Source organism: Cannabis sativa, chromosome X, assembly GCF_029168945.1.
Source record: "Cannabis sativa cultivar Pink pepper isolate KNU-18-1 chromosome X, ASM2916894v1, whole genome shotgun sequence".
NCBI classification, from domain to species: domain Eukaryota; kingdom Viridiplantae; phylum Streptophyta; class Magnoliopsida; order Rosales; family Cannabaceae; genus Cannabis; species Cannabis sativa.
In genome coordinates this window covers 8,891,689-8,907,216 of record NC_083610.1, presented here as the reverse complement: position 1 = coordinate 8,907,216, position 15,528 = coordinate 8,891,689, and the positions used below count along the sequence as shown (strand labels likewise).

General features: G+C 30.5%; 3 protein-coding genes across 3 annotated transcripts; all 3 read right to left on the bottom strand.

Annotated features, from left to right (window-relative positions):
- Positions 1 to 1,711: 1,711 nt before the first annotated feature.
- LOC115709856 (uncharacterized) lies at positions 1,712 to 3,339 on the bottom strand. The gene is made up of 3 exons (XM_030638129.2): positions 3,031 to 3,339; positions 2,218 to 2,739; positions 1,712 to 2,059 (listed from the first exon to the last, which is right to left on the bottom strand). The coding sequence occupies exons 1-3, from the start codon at positions 3,205 to 3,207 to the stop codon at positions 2,012 to 2,014; spliced, it is 747 nt and encodes a 248-aa protein (XP_030493989.2). The 5' UTR covers positions 3,208 to 3,339; the 3' UTR covers positions 1,712 to 2,011.
- Positions 3,340 to 6,344: 3,005 nt separating this feature from the next.
- On the bottom strand, positions 6,345 to 7,216 carry LOC133031677 (uncharacterized). Its single transcript, XM_061105199.1, has 2 exons — positions 6,869 to 7,216; positions 6,345 to 6,772 (listed from the first exon to the last, which is right to left on the bottom strand). The coding sequence occupies exons 1-2, from the start codon at positions 7,128 to 7,130 to the stop codon at positions 6,498 to 6,500; spliced, it is 537 nt and encodes a 178-aa protein (XP_060961182.1). The 5' UTR covers positions 7,131 to 7,216; the 3' UTR covers positions 6,345 to 6,497.
- A 4,656-nt stretch (positions 7,217 to 11,872) lies between these two features.
- Positions 11,873 to 12,765, bottom strand: LOC133032480 (uncharacterized). Its single transcript, XM_061106446.1, has 2 exons — positions 12,418 to 12,765; positions 11,873 to 12,321 (listed from the first exon to the last, which is right to left on the bottom strand). Exons 1-2 carry the CDS (start codon positions 12,677 to 12,679, stop codon positions 12,047 to 12,049), a joined length of 537 nt encoding a protein of 178 aa, XP_060962429.1. The 5' UTR covers positions 12,680 to 12,765; the 3' UTR covers positions 11,873 to 12,046.
- Positions 12,766 to 15,528: the final 2,763 nt, after the last annotated feature.

The following is a 15,528-nucleotide window of genomic DNA, read 5'->3' as shown; positions in this document are numbered from 1 at the left end:
AAAAAAAAAAAAAAAAAAAAAAAGAGAGAAAGGGCTGATTTAGTTCTTGTCGTGGAGAACAAAAAGTAGCAGCCAAGAATTAGAAAGAAGAAAAGAGGGAGAAAAAAGAGAAGAAATCTAGTGGGAGAAAGTAGGTTTTGGTACTTTGCATTGTAGACATGGCTGGTGATTGTGATTCTAGCAAATACACTTCAAGATTCTTGATGACATTTACAAGGGGAGCTGTTTCATGGCAATCAAGGTTACCGAAATGTGTTGCTTTGTTTACTACATAAGTTGAATACATAGTTGTAACTAAAGCTTGTAAGGAAACTTTATGAATAAAAAAGTTTCTATAAGAGTTGGGCTTGGAGCAAGAAAGATACTTTGTCTACTGTGACAGTCAAGAGTATCATTCACCTCAGAATTCAACATTCCATTCCAGATCCAACCATATTAATGTTAGATATCAATGGATTCGCGATGTGCTTGAGATGTAAGAATTGCACTTAGAAAAAAGTGCATACCAGTGAGAATGGTTCAGATATGTTGACAAATACTTTTTCTAAGAAGAAGCTTAAAGCTTGTAGGCAAAGAGCAAGCATAGTTGAGTCCACTAACTAAGGCAGAGGGGAAGATTTGTTGGGTCAACCACAAAAAGAAAGGGCTGATTTAGTTCTTGTCATGGAGAGCAAAAATTAGCAACCAAGAAAAGGAAAGAAAAAGAGAGGGAAAGAAGAAAAGAAAGCTAGAGGGAGAAAGTAGGTTTTGCTACTTTGCATTGAAGATCAAGTGGTTGATTCTCATCTATTTTGACTCAAAGTTTTAGGCGATGAATCCTTGTGAGGTGCTCTACCAATCTACCAGTTTTGATTTGACAATTGTTATCTCTAAGGTGCTCTTTTCTACAATACCCACCAGGTGAGACCCAAAATTTTTCTTTGTGTATCCATCTTTTGAGATGATGATGATTGTTTAATCTTGATGTTGTTGTGAGTCTCCAGTTTTACAAGAGAACTTTGTAATCCCATTATTAAACTTCGATAATAGTGGATGATTAAAGCGAACTATAGTCCCCGTAATTTTTTCCCACATTGGGCTTCCACGTAAAAATCGTATTATCTCCCTTTCATGCTTTGATTTGTGTATTTTCTATTGCTTGTAGTGCTTTAGTTGATATTTGATATTGTTAATTGTGGTGGTTGATTAATATCCCTTTTTCGACATACAGAAAGGGAAAATATTGTGATTAATTGCAATAAATCTTCCAATAAAAACCATAATTAAAAGAGTGATCAAATCTTGGTAAACTTGTACTATTAAACTCTAATCATTGTAACTTTTACTTTGAACTATGACTTGTATAGTTTTGCCCATGATTTTTTTTAATAAAATCTTAGTATTCTTCGTAAATACGTCCCCTTCAATTGAATTCCGTTCATTGTAAATATGTCCACAAGCAACATGGATAGTATACAGTACGATTGTCAGTTTAAGTAACATAAACTAGTCGAAATCATGTATAATGGCATTAAATATACAAACATAACATTAGCTCTAGATGTACCTACATAATTTGTCCATCATATATGCATATATTTTTCATAGATAAGCTCCACATCATTGCTAATCAACAAACTATGTAATATAATGAACGAAATACAATCAAATGAGCACATTTACGATTATTTCTATAATTATGAAAAAACAAGGCAAAACTCAACAAGCTCAATAAGTAAAAGTCTTATTTATTCTTCAACTAACAACAAAAACCAGTTTTACATTTCTGATCAGAATGTGACCGTATACATGTTGAGATTGACTTCGAAGTTACCATACCAAAAATGTATAATGCAAGCTTTGCCATGCTTTCAATATTTGGAAAGACAGAAACAAGAAATAAGGCCACCAAATTGCAGCTTACCTAAAGATGGATTTCCACTCTGAATGCCATTGTGCCAATCAAAATTAATAAATAAGCGAAACAGTAAGACGCCAAGAGGGTTTCAAACAAGGTCATTGCCCTGAATCGTCATCCAAGACAGGCATTTGGGTCCTCTTCATCGGAGTCAAATTCAGCCTGCAAGAAAAAGAAAACAGATAATAAGCAGATACAATTACAGTTACACTTTAGTTCCTAGTTTTCCTAGTTAATATATTGTGTTCACTTGATCATGATAAGCTCAAGAGATCAGATTCACAAAGTTACTACACTATGTATCATATTAGGAAACTCACATTCTCATCTTTGTACCACTTCCCATGACCATCTCGCTTCCACCCTGCAGCTGCAAACTTGAGCTCTTTCTCTTTGCGCTCTCGGTAATCTAAACACCATTGCTCGACAACCTCTAAACAAGTTACATCTGCATTAGGAAATGAGCTAACACCACTATCCAAATGAGAATTGCTAGTAGTTTCAACAATAGCTTGACTCACACTCCCACTCCCATGAAATTTGGTATCATGGTGGCTTTGGTTTATGCTTTTGCTTTCGGTGACAGAATTGGCCTGCGCATAAATTTCTCCTCCGAGTCTTTCTGGAGCAGCAAAACCCCTCGCCGCCCCTGGTTCACTCAACAAAGTTCCTGAGGCCATCTTAAACTTGTGGTTGTAAATCCCTCTAGAGCAGGCAGGGGCACGAGAAGGGTACTCTTCCAAGTCTATTCTCATTTTCTTAGTAACATTATTTGTTGTGGCCACTTCTCTTTCCTTTAGTCTAGACTCTGCAGCTTGGTGCTTTGAACCCTTGCAATGCGTCTACAAGTGCAAATACAAAGTTATTTTATGCCAAAAAAAATTCTGAACGAGAAAATATTGAAAATTGAATTGTTAATTAAATTCTCAAAATCCAATTATTAAAACTAAACAAAGTAGGCAGAATATACTCAGACTAAGATATTATTTTGGGAGACAAAAAGCTTAAACGCATACATAAATCCAGCCAAATGTTTCCCCTAAATTAGGATAGGACCGAATTTTCCTAACTAAACAATAATATATCAATCACCAAAATAATGGAAGAAGAATCGAAGAGAGAGAGAGACGTACGGGAAACATGAGAGGGGAATCGAGGACAGGAGAGTGGGGACAGATGAGGCAAGCAAACTTGCCATTAGAGAGCTTCTTAAAGGAAGAGCCTTGAGGGGAGTCTACCAGCAGATGTTCTACTCGCCTCTTCCTGTACTGCGCTTCTCTTCCCCAGCTATCACCCCCGAACACGCTCATCTCTTCTCCTTCGACTAATTTATTTCTATTTTAGAATAAAATGGTGTTTTACCCTCAATTTCACACTTACACCACTTACGCTTTAGAATAAAAATTCTCAAAAATATTTAAATAACTAAATTAGAAACTCTCAACTCATTCACTATTTTAAACTAAAAACTCTAAATTCATTTTCTATTTTAAACCTTCTTTAACATTTACTAAACTTTATTTTTATAAAATATTATTCATTACTCTAAACTTATTTTATTAATTATTTAGAATTTTAATTTATCTTTTTATATAAAAATATGTATAAATATATTTCTTTTTAGAAGTTTTACAAAAATATCGACTTTTGAACAAATATTTATAATTTTACTGCCACACGATAAAAATTATTTTTATATTGTTTTAAGCTTTTTTTAATACTGTAGACACCAAATATCAAGAATCATGCCTCCATCTTTTACACCCACGCATAGAACTACCACAACAATATGAACACACACACAAAAAATAACCATTAATTTCGGCGACATTGAGTAAAAACAGTGAAATTGGCGTCAAATAAGTAATCATGGCAAAACAAGTGTAAAACAACATTAAAACAAATAATAATAAAAAAAATGATTAAAAAAAACTAACCATCTTATACACAGCCTCAACACCATATGCAATAACGGCTATATTTGCAAGTCCAATCTTAGAAAATTAGAATAAAAAAACTACCAAAACAAACATAAACCAACACAAAAACAAATGTAAAACAATAAAGCAAAAATAACCACTTAAAAAAACATAAAATAACCATACACCTCAAAACTATTTTGTCAGTGAGCTCACCGAATGTATTTATAAGATAATGAAAGTAAAAAAAAAAAAAAAATCACAAGCACAACCATAGAGAAGGAAGAAGAAATATATTTATAGCCTCCATCTTCCACACCCACAGATAGAACCACCACAACAACACGAGAATACCTAGAAAATAACTATTAATTCTAGCGAGATAGATCAAGAACAGTGAAATTGACATCAAATAAATCATGGTAAAATAATTGTAAAACAGCACTAAAATAAATAAAAAACAAAAGAAAAAAGGATTAAAAAACTAGCTACCTTCTGCACAACCTCAATACCAGATGCAATAGAGACACTATTTGCAAGCCCAATTACGAAAAATCAGAATTAAAAAACCACACTCTTTTCTTTCCCAGAAATGTGACTGAAAATTTCAAAAATTAAAGAAAAAATAAAAAGAAGATGAAGAAAAGGATCTTAACATGAAATAAATTAAAAAAAAAAAACATATATGTTAATGGGGAGAAATAGGGAACTTAAGAGAGTGAAAAAAAAGATAATAACCTATGAATTTTAAAACAAAAAAGAAAAAAAAAACCCACAAAGAAGAAGATGAACATGGAGAAAGAATAATGAGAAGTAGTGTACATAATTGGCCTCTCATCAAATTAAATTAAAAGAAAAAAGAAACAAATGTGACAACCAAATATCACATCAAATTTATACTAATTTTTTTAAGAAAAATAATAGATATTAAATAGGGTCCTATTAAATGTGACACAAGTGTCAAAATAGGGTATTACAAGTTTTATACTACTTATAAAAAGACAGTATATAAAGTAACAGTAAAAATATTAAAAAAAAAATGTATGTCGCAGTATAAAAGTAAAAAAAAAAATAGTACACCATATAAAAATCCTATCTTTTTTTTAGGGTAAGGAGGTTGCTACTTCAAAGTTCAAAAGAATGAAAGAACTAAAGAAACAGTGTAAGCCTCATCACTAATCCAGTAGGTATCTTCATCAAGTCGAAGTGCACCTTTTTTGGCAAAACGTGGACTGGTGTGTTTACTGTCCTATCGATGCAGCTAACCTTAAAACTTGGGCACTGAAAGAGAAGTGTCCTCAGCTGGGAAATAAGATCAATAAAAATACTACAACAATTATGGTGTTCAAAGCATCAATTATTAACTTGTAATCTGTCTCTTTGATGTGAATGAGGAAGTCTTCACGAAAAAAACTACTTCAGGAAGATGACGAGAGTTTTGACTTCTTGGATATGAGGTTCCCCAATTTTAAAATAGGGGATGGAAAGGCCATCGATTGTTTCTCCGTTGCTGTTACGTACGTAGAACGCCTGCGAATCCTGGCTTATTTATGTGGGTATCAATGGTTGCACAGTGGATAGCTTGGCAAGTCTAGGAGGGGGAGCCCAAATAGCAGGAGCCTTTAGGAGAATAAGATGGTCTGCTTGAAGAGCTCGATCTGCCTCTTTAGCTTGAGATGCCTCTTTAGCTTGAGAATAGTCACTAAGCAATGATCTTGTAGAGTCTAGCAGATGGTGGTGTTGAACTGCCAAACCTTTTTTTTTTTTTTTGGTAGCTGAGTTCCTATCATGACAAATAAGCCAAGACAAACAAACAAATAATCCAAACAAGGTGATGTATATGAAATAAATAGAATATATTAAAATATGAAAAAAGTAAAGTTTTCGTATTATATTTTAAATGATATAGTAGAGAAGCTAATGTACTCTTAATGGCTTGGAAGGAATGAAACCATAAGAATAAGAATGGGAATGAGAATATGAATAGGAATGGAATAAAATTTAAAATACATAAAAAAAATTGATAAAAAAATTATTAAGTTTTTTTCTCATCATGCATTAGAATGATCTTTCCTTTTATTATTTTTACCGTATTAAATTATCTAATATTTAAGTTTCTTTATTATTTTTTTAATTTTTTTGTTGGTACAACATATATACTTTAACAATAATTAATAGATTTGCAACAATGTCTTTAAGAAAAAACAAATTTCGTTAAAACATGTCTTTTTCGTAGTGTTATACTAACTTTATAAAATATTTTTTCTTTTCAACTTTATACTTTCATATATTATTATTTGAAAATGAATGTGTATAAATTAGTTAGAGAATTTTTGACAAATTGCAGTACGTATACGTTTGACAAGTAATGGACTCTTGTAGTATTTATTTTGACTTTTATTTCAAGTAATCAAATATATATATATATATATATATATATAAAAAAAATTAAAGAGATGTTATAAATTGTAGACATGAACACATATTAAACAAAGCAAATGTTATGTAGTAAATTTTTTTAAACATAGAAAATTATTAGGATTACAAAATATAGGAAACTTAATATAATTTATTGATTGAAGAGTATTACACTTGCAAGAAGTCACTACGAAGATATTGAACAGAAAATTATAAAGTTGTAGAGCCTTGAGAAATAAGTTAGCTACACCGTGAGCAATTAGTTAAGTGCGGCGCGATGGCCACGCACGAAGCATAGGCATAACAAAGAACTTCATGCGTCCTACATCGCAATGGAAACCATTGCTCTCGCCGCAGGCAAAGTAGTAGGGCTGCCACTTGTCCAACACCACCTCAAATCCATTCCCCACACCTTGTGTTGCGTTTGCGAGCTTCTTAGCATTGCTCAGATCACACTTGATGAAACTCCTCAAGTCCGGGAGCTGGTACACACTGTGTGGGTGTGAGTCCTTGCCCACTGGTGGATCATATTTAAAAACTGCATGTACACCAAAATACATTAGAGGTTTTGAATTTTATGATGGGTTTCATACAATATATTTTCTGCGAATTTATTATATAATAAAAGGTTTACCAAGAACGTCATTGAGATAGAATGGGCCGTGCTTGAAAGCCCAATCAGTGTAGGTAAAGTTGAAGCGCCAATGTTGAGAACCACCTACAATAATCTTGTTGGAAACTTGTTGGGTTTTGTTTGGGTGGTGTTGATCATACCAGTTGCGATGTTTTTGAAGCCAATCTGTGTAATTGAAACCCAACCTCCAATCCCTGTTGGCCATACATCCGGCCAACATCGAACCTAATAATATCAATCCCAATATTAGTCCTTTTGCCATTCTTGGAGTAGAGATTAAAAGACAATATAATTTTAAATATGTATGTTTATAAATTGGTACTTGTTTGGTGATGTGAAGGCTGAGTGTAAATGCTTTCCCTTTATATAGATTGATGATTAAGGGAGGTAACTCTTAGTGCTAATCGACCAAGAATTGACATTGTTTTCAATTTTGGTTGGTATAACGGTACTTAGTCCAATATATATAAATATATCTTTATATATTAAAAGTGTCTATCTAACGGCATTTCTTGGTTTAACAGAATATCCTTAAAAATAAAAGAATATTCTGTTAAATTTAACGATTAGGTTTGATCTCCCGTTAACAAATAAACCCAATAATTAAACCAAAAAATTAAACAATCTTTTAAATATTAATAATCTCTTTTTAAATTAAAAAAATCATCTTAGCCACATATCTCTCTAACAAACCTATCTGGGAGAATATTAATAATTTTTTTTATTTATTTATTCAAGTGTCATGGTTTAGCAGAAATGCCACTTCTATCTTTGTGTGATTGCAGATATACCATTTCTGTCATTGACCCACTTTTTAGCTTTATAAATGCAGATATTCATATAATATTAACACTTTACAGAATATTTATAGATATAAACTTACATTACAATGCTATGTTAAAAAAAGAACTAAATAGAATAATCTACTACTCCAATAATAAATTTATTTACAATTTTATAATTACACTAATATTATTTTTAATACATTATTAAATAATATTTCAAATATAAATATTTAATTTTTTCAAACAAAAAATTTGTAATCTTTAAAAATAAAATATATTCAAAATCTTAAAAAGACCAAAATCTTAAATGAAACTAGCAATACGTGGCTCGGCACGTACATTCACCTAGTATATATATATATATATCAATTATTTATACACTCATACTGCGTCGAATTTAACATAAATTCTCCAAGGGTCAATCCTACATATATACACATGTTTTCCAAGTTGAGTCAACCTTTATTTTCTTATGCTCTTTTCATTGGATTGACTGAGCCCCTGTTGGGAAAATGTACTAGCACCCACAACCACAATGCTCTCTCCTTACTATTACGCAATTACTACGTAATTACTCTCTCTCTCTCTATCAATATCTTTTTGACAGTATAATATTCATTTACTATTTATTAACATCAAATAAAAAAATATTAGGGATTGAGTTTCCGTAACTTATAAACCAAGAGCTGGGTAGAAACTAGTGTTTTTAATATTGGCTTTAATTTTGGTGCATCAAACAGAAGATTCATGGTGATATCATATTGATATAATTTTCACAATTTCTTCGTAGGAAATGGAGGGTTGAATGAATTAATTAATTCAAAAAATAGTCAAAAAGAGGGTGCCACGTTATGAAACATATATTATAAATTAATGAATAAGTGGTATGTTAAATATCAATGCACATGGGAAAGCAAATGCATATATAAATATATATATATTTTCACACCTATATGAGATGTTTGCTAGGTTGTAGTGCATGGTGTGGATAATGCAATGGTATATGCTTACGTAGATTCTATTCTATGCTCATTTAATTTTATTTGCTATGTTGTATTGCGTCCTACATGCTTATAATCCACATAAGGACTTGGGGGCAAATGTTATCGCTTTTTTTTTTCCTCCTAACATTGCATGCTAACATGGACAAAATTGGTACCACATGGTAGTACAACTCACCAATCAGAAGGCAAAGTTAACACCTAAACAATTGGAGACCCCGACACACAAACGAGCATCAAGTGACAGAGTAGTTCCGTCACAAGAGCTATTCGCCCACCCCTAGCTAGCCCTATGACCAGCCAGCCTTGGGACTGCACCATGGCCGGCCAGCCTGCCTTCCACAGCGGCCTGGCTGGCCAGAAGTTGTTTTGTAGGGTTTACTGTGCACTTCTACCCGTAGACAACAACTCCTGGGCTATAAATTAGGCCCTAAAAGCCAAACATAATAGTTAAATAATATCTAAATTCAATGGTACTTTGCTATTTTATAATTAACTAATAAAATATATAAATATCTAGGGTTTCAAGTTGTAATCAAGGGTTTAGGCCTCCTGGATAAAGGCCTTAACTCTAACCTAGAAGGCTAAGTTTAGTTAAGCCTAACACTTGCCTCCAAGCTTTAAGTCTAAGTCTGACAACTTCTCTCTTCTTCACTTCCTCTCTCACACGCCCATACAAGCATTATCTCTACACTTGAGTTTTGCTGTTCTTGATTCATACATCGTATTCCTAAGGGTGTTATAGCAGATCCTATATATAGTTATCTAGATAGTATTAATTATTGATATTAGTACAGCTAAAAGGGGAGTAGGTCATTACCCGCTATCACAAGGGGGTCGAACCTCTACAATTAATCTTGTGTTTATTACATATTCTTGTTTGGCCAATTACGTGGCAAGCATCAGATTTATACGACCACGCTCTCGGCTGATCACTTTTTGAGGTCAACATGCTTTTTCAAACATGGTAAATAATCACCGCAAGAGCCATTGAATAGACTTGCTTACAAAAGGGGGATTGATGCGATCTAGAAATCTATCTCAATCATCTGTCAATGTTCCTGCTTTGTGCTGATCAACCAAACTAATTCATGACTTCCTCCAAACACATATATACAACTATAGTGACAATCAAAAAATAACTGTTTCACATTTTCATCACCTAGACCACAAATCAAACAAGTAGTATCTTGACAAATATTAAACCTCTATAGTCTTTCTTTAGTCTGTAATATGTCAAGTATTGCTGACCAAAAAGTAACTCTGTGTTCAAAAATATTAAATCTACCCTATATACCTGTCCATTTCATTTTACCCTTCTCTCCATCAGGATTAAGAGTCTTATAACCAGGGGCAGAGGTACATGGTTGTTTATAGTGGCCATGACCCCCTAGCATATATATAATTATGTATATGTTATTTTAAGTCTTAAACTTTAGTATATTGTAATTGACCCCCTAGCATATATGTAATTATGTATATATAATTCTAAGTCTTAAAATTTAGTACATTGTAATTGAACTTTTTTAATAATTATTATATGGTGACTCTTTTAAAAAAGTCAAAGTAAAATTTGAAGAAAATAAAATGTATTTTGTCTACAGTAATACTAACAAAATCATATAAATTATTATTTTCCTTTATAAAAAGAATAATAAGTGTCCTTTTTTTTTAAAGTATTTATTTATATTCTTTAAAAATATTTATTTGGTTTATTTGCTAGTTAGAACATTACCACTTCACAATATTTTTGAAAAAAAATTGTTTAAAAAAAAGTGAAAAACTTCTTGATTTTATTCTTTTATTAGCAACCATTTCTGATTTATTTATGTCAGTAGTTAGCAAAAACTAGTAAAAAAAAAATTAATTTGTGTATACAGTAGTAACTCTTATTCTACACTTTTAGTTTCTACAGCTACTGCAGATCAATCTTTTTTCGCTATGAATATAGTAAAAATTACACTCTTCGTAACAAAATAAAAGTATATTTTTAAGTAATTGTTTGCTAGTATATATAGAAAAAAAAAATTCTAAAAAAATTAGTATAAATTCACTTATATATGACTTTTATGATATTTAAGAGAGACGTATTGTATTTTAATTTTTATTATAATATTAATAATATATTTTGAATTATCTGTCACTTAATTTATAATATAGTTTGGCCCTCGTTGAATTTCGACTCTAGCTCCGCCCCTGCTTATAACCAAGGCTAATGGAGTAGTTGCTATATAAAAATTGTTGCTTTGTCGTGATTTGATAAATTTTCTTTTTAACTTTCACTATTTACCTCCAGTACAAACTTCTTTGCATGGCGGACTAGTGGCTCTACTAATTTTCTTCTTCAAATAGATATTATTAATTCACTTCACTCAAAGAATATCATGTCAAATCGGCCTTAATCTTATAGTAAATAAATTTTCACCGTATTAAATTATCTAATATTTCAGTTTCTTTATTTTTTTTTTATGGTACAACATATATACTTCAACAATAATTAATAGATTTGCAACAATGTCTTTAAGAAAAAACAAATTTCGTTAAAACATGTCTTTTTCGTAGTGTTAATTATTAACTTTAGGGTAAATAGCGGCATAAGTACCCAAAGTTTAGAATTTGTAAGCGGCATAAACTTAATGATTTTTTTAGTGGCATAAGTACCCAATATTTATAAAACTGTAATTTTTCTCTATTTTCGTCAGTACAGACTCCGTTTTAAATTTATTAAAAAAAGATTTGGAAGTAATTGATACTACATATTTTTCGTACAGACCAAATAATTTAAAATTTTGGTCTTATATGTGTCCTGTTTAAGACAATAACAGAGTCTGTACTGATGAAATTGTAAGAAAATTACAGTTTTACAAACATTGGGTACTTATGCTACTAAAAAAAATTATTGGGTTTATACCGCTTACAAACCTAAAACTTTGGGTACTTATGCCACTATTTACCCTTAACTTTATAAAATATTTTTTCTTTTCAACTTTATACTTTCATATATTATTATTTGAAAATGAATGTGTATAAATTAGTTAGAGAATTTTTGACAAATTGCAGTACGTATACGTTTGACAAGTAATGGACTCTTGTAGTATTTATTTTGACTTTTATTTCAAGTAATCAAATATATATATATATATATATATATATAAAAAATTAAAGAGATGTTATAAATTGTAGACATGAACACATATTAAACAAAGCAAATGTTATGTAGTAAATTTTTTTAAACATAGAAAATTATTAGGATTACAAAATATAGGAAACTTAATATAATTTATTGATTGAAGAGTATTACACTTGCAAGAAGTCACTACGAAGATATTGAACAGAAAATTATAAAGTTGTAGAGCCTTGAGAAATAAGTTAGCTACACCGTGAGCAATTAGTTAAGTGCGGCGCGATGGCCACGCACGAAGCATAGGCATAACAAAGAACTTCATGCGTCCTACATCGCAATGGAAACCATTGCTCTCGCCGCAGGCAAAGTAGTAGGGCTGCCACTTGTCCAACACCACCTCAAATCCATTCCCCACACCTTGTGTTGCGTTTGCGAGCTTCTTAGCATTGCTCAGATCACACTTGATGAAACTCCTCAAGTCCGGGAGCTGGTACACACTGTGTGGGTGTGAGTCCTTGCCCACTGGTGGATCATATTTAAAAACTGCATGTACACCAAAATACATTAGAGGTTTTGAATTTTATGATGGGTTTCATACAATATATTTTCTGCGAATTTATTATATAATAAAAGGTTTACCAAGAACGTCATTGAGATAGAATGGGCCGTGCTTGAAAGCCCAATCAGTGTAGGTAAAGTTGAAGCGCCAATGTTGAGAACCACCTACAATAATCTTGTTGGAAACTTGTTGGGTTTTGTTTGGGTGGTGTTGATCATACCAGTTGCGATGTTTTTGAAGCCAATCTGTGTAATTGAAACCCAACCTCCAATCCCTGTTGGCCATACATCCGGCCAACATCGAACCTAATAATATCAATCCCAATATTAGTCCTTTTGCCATTCTTGGAGTAGAGATTAAAAGACAATATAATTTTAAATATGTATGTTTATAAATTGGTACTTGTTTGGTGATGTGAAGGCTGAGTGTAAATGCTTTCCCTTTATATAGATTGATGATTAAGGGAGGTAACTCTTAGTGCTAATCGACCAAGAATTGACATTGTTTTCAATTTTGGTTATATGTAGTCTGATATCAAAGATTTATATTTATATCTCATTCATACTATACTGCGTTGAATTTAGCATTTATTCTCCAAAGTCAATCCCACATTTATATGTTTTCAAATTAGTTGAGTCAACATTTATTTCTTATGCACTTTTCTTTGGATTGAGTGAGCCAAAACTAACACCCACAATACTAAATCAGAAACTGTTGGAAAAATAATTCACAATAGCACTATTCTATCTTTAGTAATTATTTATCTACAATGAACTTTAAAAATAATTACCAATGGAAAAAAAAATTAAAAATTATAATTTGAAATTATTTTATCCATCATTATACTATACTAACATTTTTTTCCATAAAAAATACCATGTTTTTATTTATAATTAAATTAATAGTTTTTCTAATTATTCAATTAGATTTATATAATAATTATTATATTATTGTTAGTAAATTATTACTTATAAATATAATTTTACATAATAATTGAACTATTTATAATAAACTTTAAATTGATTACAAATTAAAAAATTATTAATTACAATTTATGAAATATTTTATCTTTTGTAAAATATTATAATATAAACATGAAAGAGTATAGTAGGAGAATCAATTAGAGGTTACGTACGCCAATATATAAAAATCATCATTTATTTACTAAGGTGTCGTTTGGTAACACTATGTTTTCTAATTTTTTAATCATAAAATGAAAGTAAAATTTTTGTTTTTAAAAACTTTGCTTTTGAAAGACAAAAATGCGTTCTGTAACCACTTTTGTTTTTCAATTTCAAAAACAGAAATCAAAAGTGTATTCTGTAAAGTTCATTTTCATTTTTATTTTTTGATTTTATTTACGTCGGTCTAGGTCCGGGATCGGATTTGGGTTCAAGTCAGAGGTCGGGTTCAGCACTAGGACCGTGAGGGGATTTGGATTCGAATCTGATCGAAGTCTAAATATTGATTAAGAAAAAAAAACTGTTTCAAAAAATATTGAATTTTTTTTTTTTTTAAATTTTGATTCTCAATTAAAAAATTGAAAAGTAAAAACAGTTTTATAGAACATGTTTTTAAAAAGTATTTTCACTTTTTTTTACCAAACGACACCTAAGGTTTATTTTATTTTATAAATAGGAACTCACACCAATTCAAAATAAATTAGTTGAAATTCTTATTCTTATTATTATTATTATTATTTTGCATTTTCTCTTCCTCCTCTTCTTCTTCTTCTCCATTATTTATTATTTATATTAATTTTATAATATATAATCAATATGAGTTTGAGTCTCTACACAAAGTAAATATTTTTTTTTGTTAAAATTCTTGAATCATTTCAATATCACGATACACTAATTAATATATTTAAATATATACACATCTAACTGAAATAATTTCAAGAACCTTTTGCTTTTCTCTTCTTCGCTAAATCTATTTTATATAAATATAGCTATATAATAAAATTTCTGGTTTAATGGTATTTTTTTATTTTCTATGTTAACTTGCACTACCAAAAAAGACTACTTTTAGTGACAACCTTTTAGTCACAAAAAAAAAAAAAGTTGTGACTAAATGTGACTTTTAGTCATAACAAAAAAATTACTTGTCACTAAACATAATATTTAGATACAAGTTGTCACTAATTTAATTTTAGTCATAACAAGTATTATGACTAAAAACACATTTAGTCACAACAAATTGTGATTTTATGACTAATACTTTTAGCCACAGACTTTTTAGTCACAACGTAGAAATGACAATTTATAATTAGTGACAACTTTTTTACTTTTAGTCACAAATTTTGTTGTGACTACTAAAAGTAAAAATTTTTGTAGTGTTGAGCAGAATATACTATAACTTAACATAATATTTTTTATTAATTTTCTAATATTATTATATAGGAGTTTTTTCATTTTAACACTTCAAACCAGTTTTTTTTTTTTTTATATATATTTTTATGGAAATTCACATAACAACCCATATAGAAACTAACTGAAAAACCTAAATCGCAACACAAATCCACATAGCAACCCACATTAAAATTATCGTAACCATCGGTGCTACACAAACTGTAAAAATAAAAAGAAAAAAAAAGTTAAAAAAATAGTATATAAAGTAAATTCCCTATTATATATATTAAAAATAAAAATTATGTAGATTGTAGATACTTTTAATGATATTTTTAACTTTGTTGGTTTAACTTTAAATTAAAAAAGAGATGATTCCCCTCAATCGGGCAAGCAATGGTTCACCACAATATCTCACTTAGATTCTATTGTACTTTGTACATATATAAAATATGTATATATATTGTTATCCTAATTTTTGTACTATGACGTGGCACCTAACTGGATGACACGTGTCTTACATTTCTCAACATGGGCAGACGGTTTTATTCTTACGAGCACGATCGTGTGATCAACTCGCATGCACCGACTAAGAGATAGAAGTTGCCAATTCCAATAGTAATTGACATTAACTCCTAATTTGCAGGTCACGAAGCAATGCCTATTTTTGTGGGATGAATTTGTATCTTTAGAGAATAAAGGCAATTAACCTAGATTTGCCTGATTTCCTTATTGTAATTATGAAAACATACTAATTTCCTATTTTATTTCTTATAGATAAGGGAAATAATTTCTATGTAATTAGCCCCTATAAATAGTATTCTCATCTCACTAGTTAGGAAC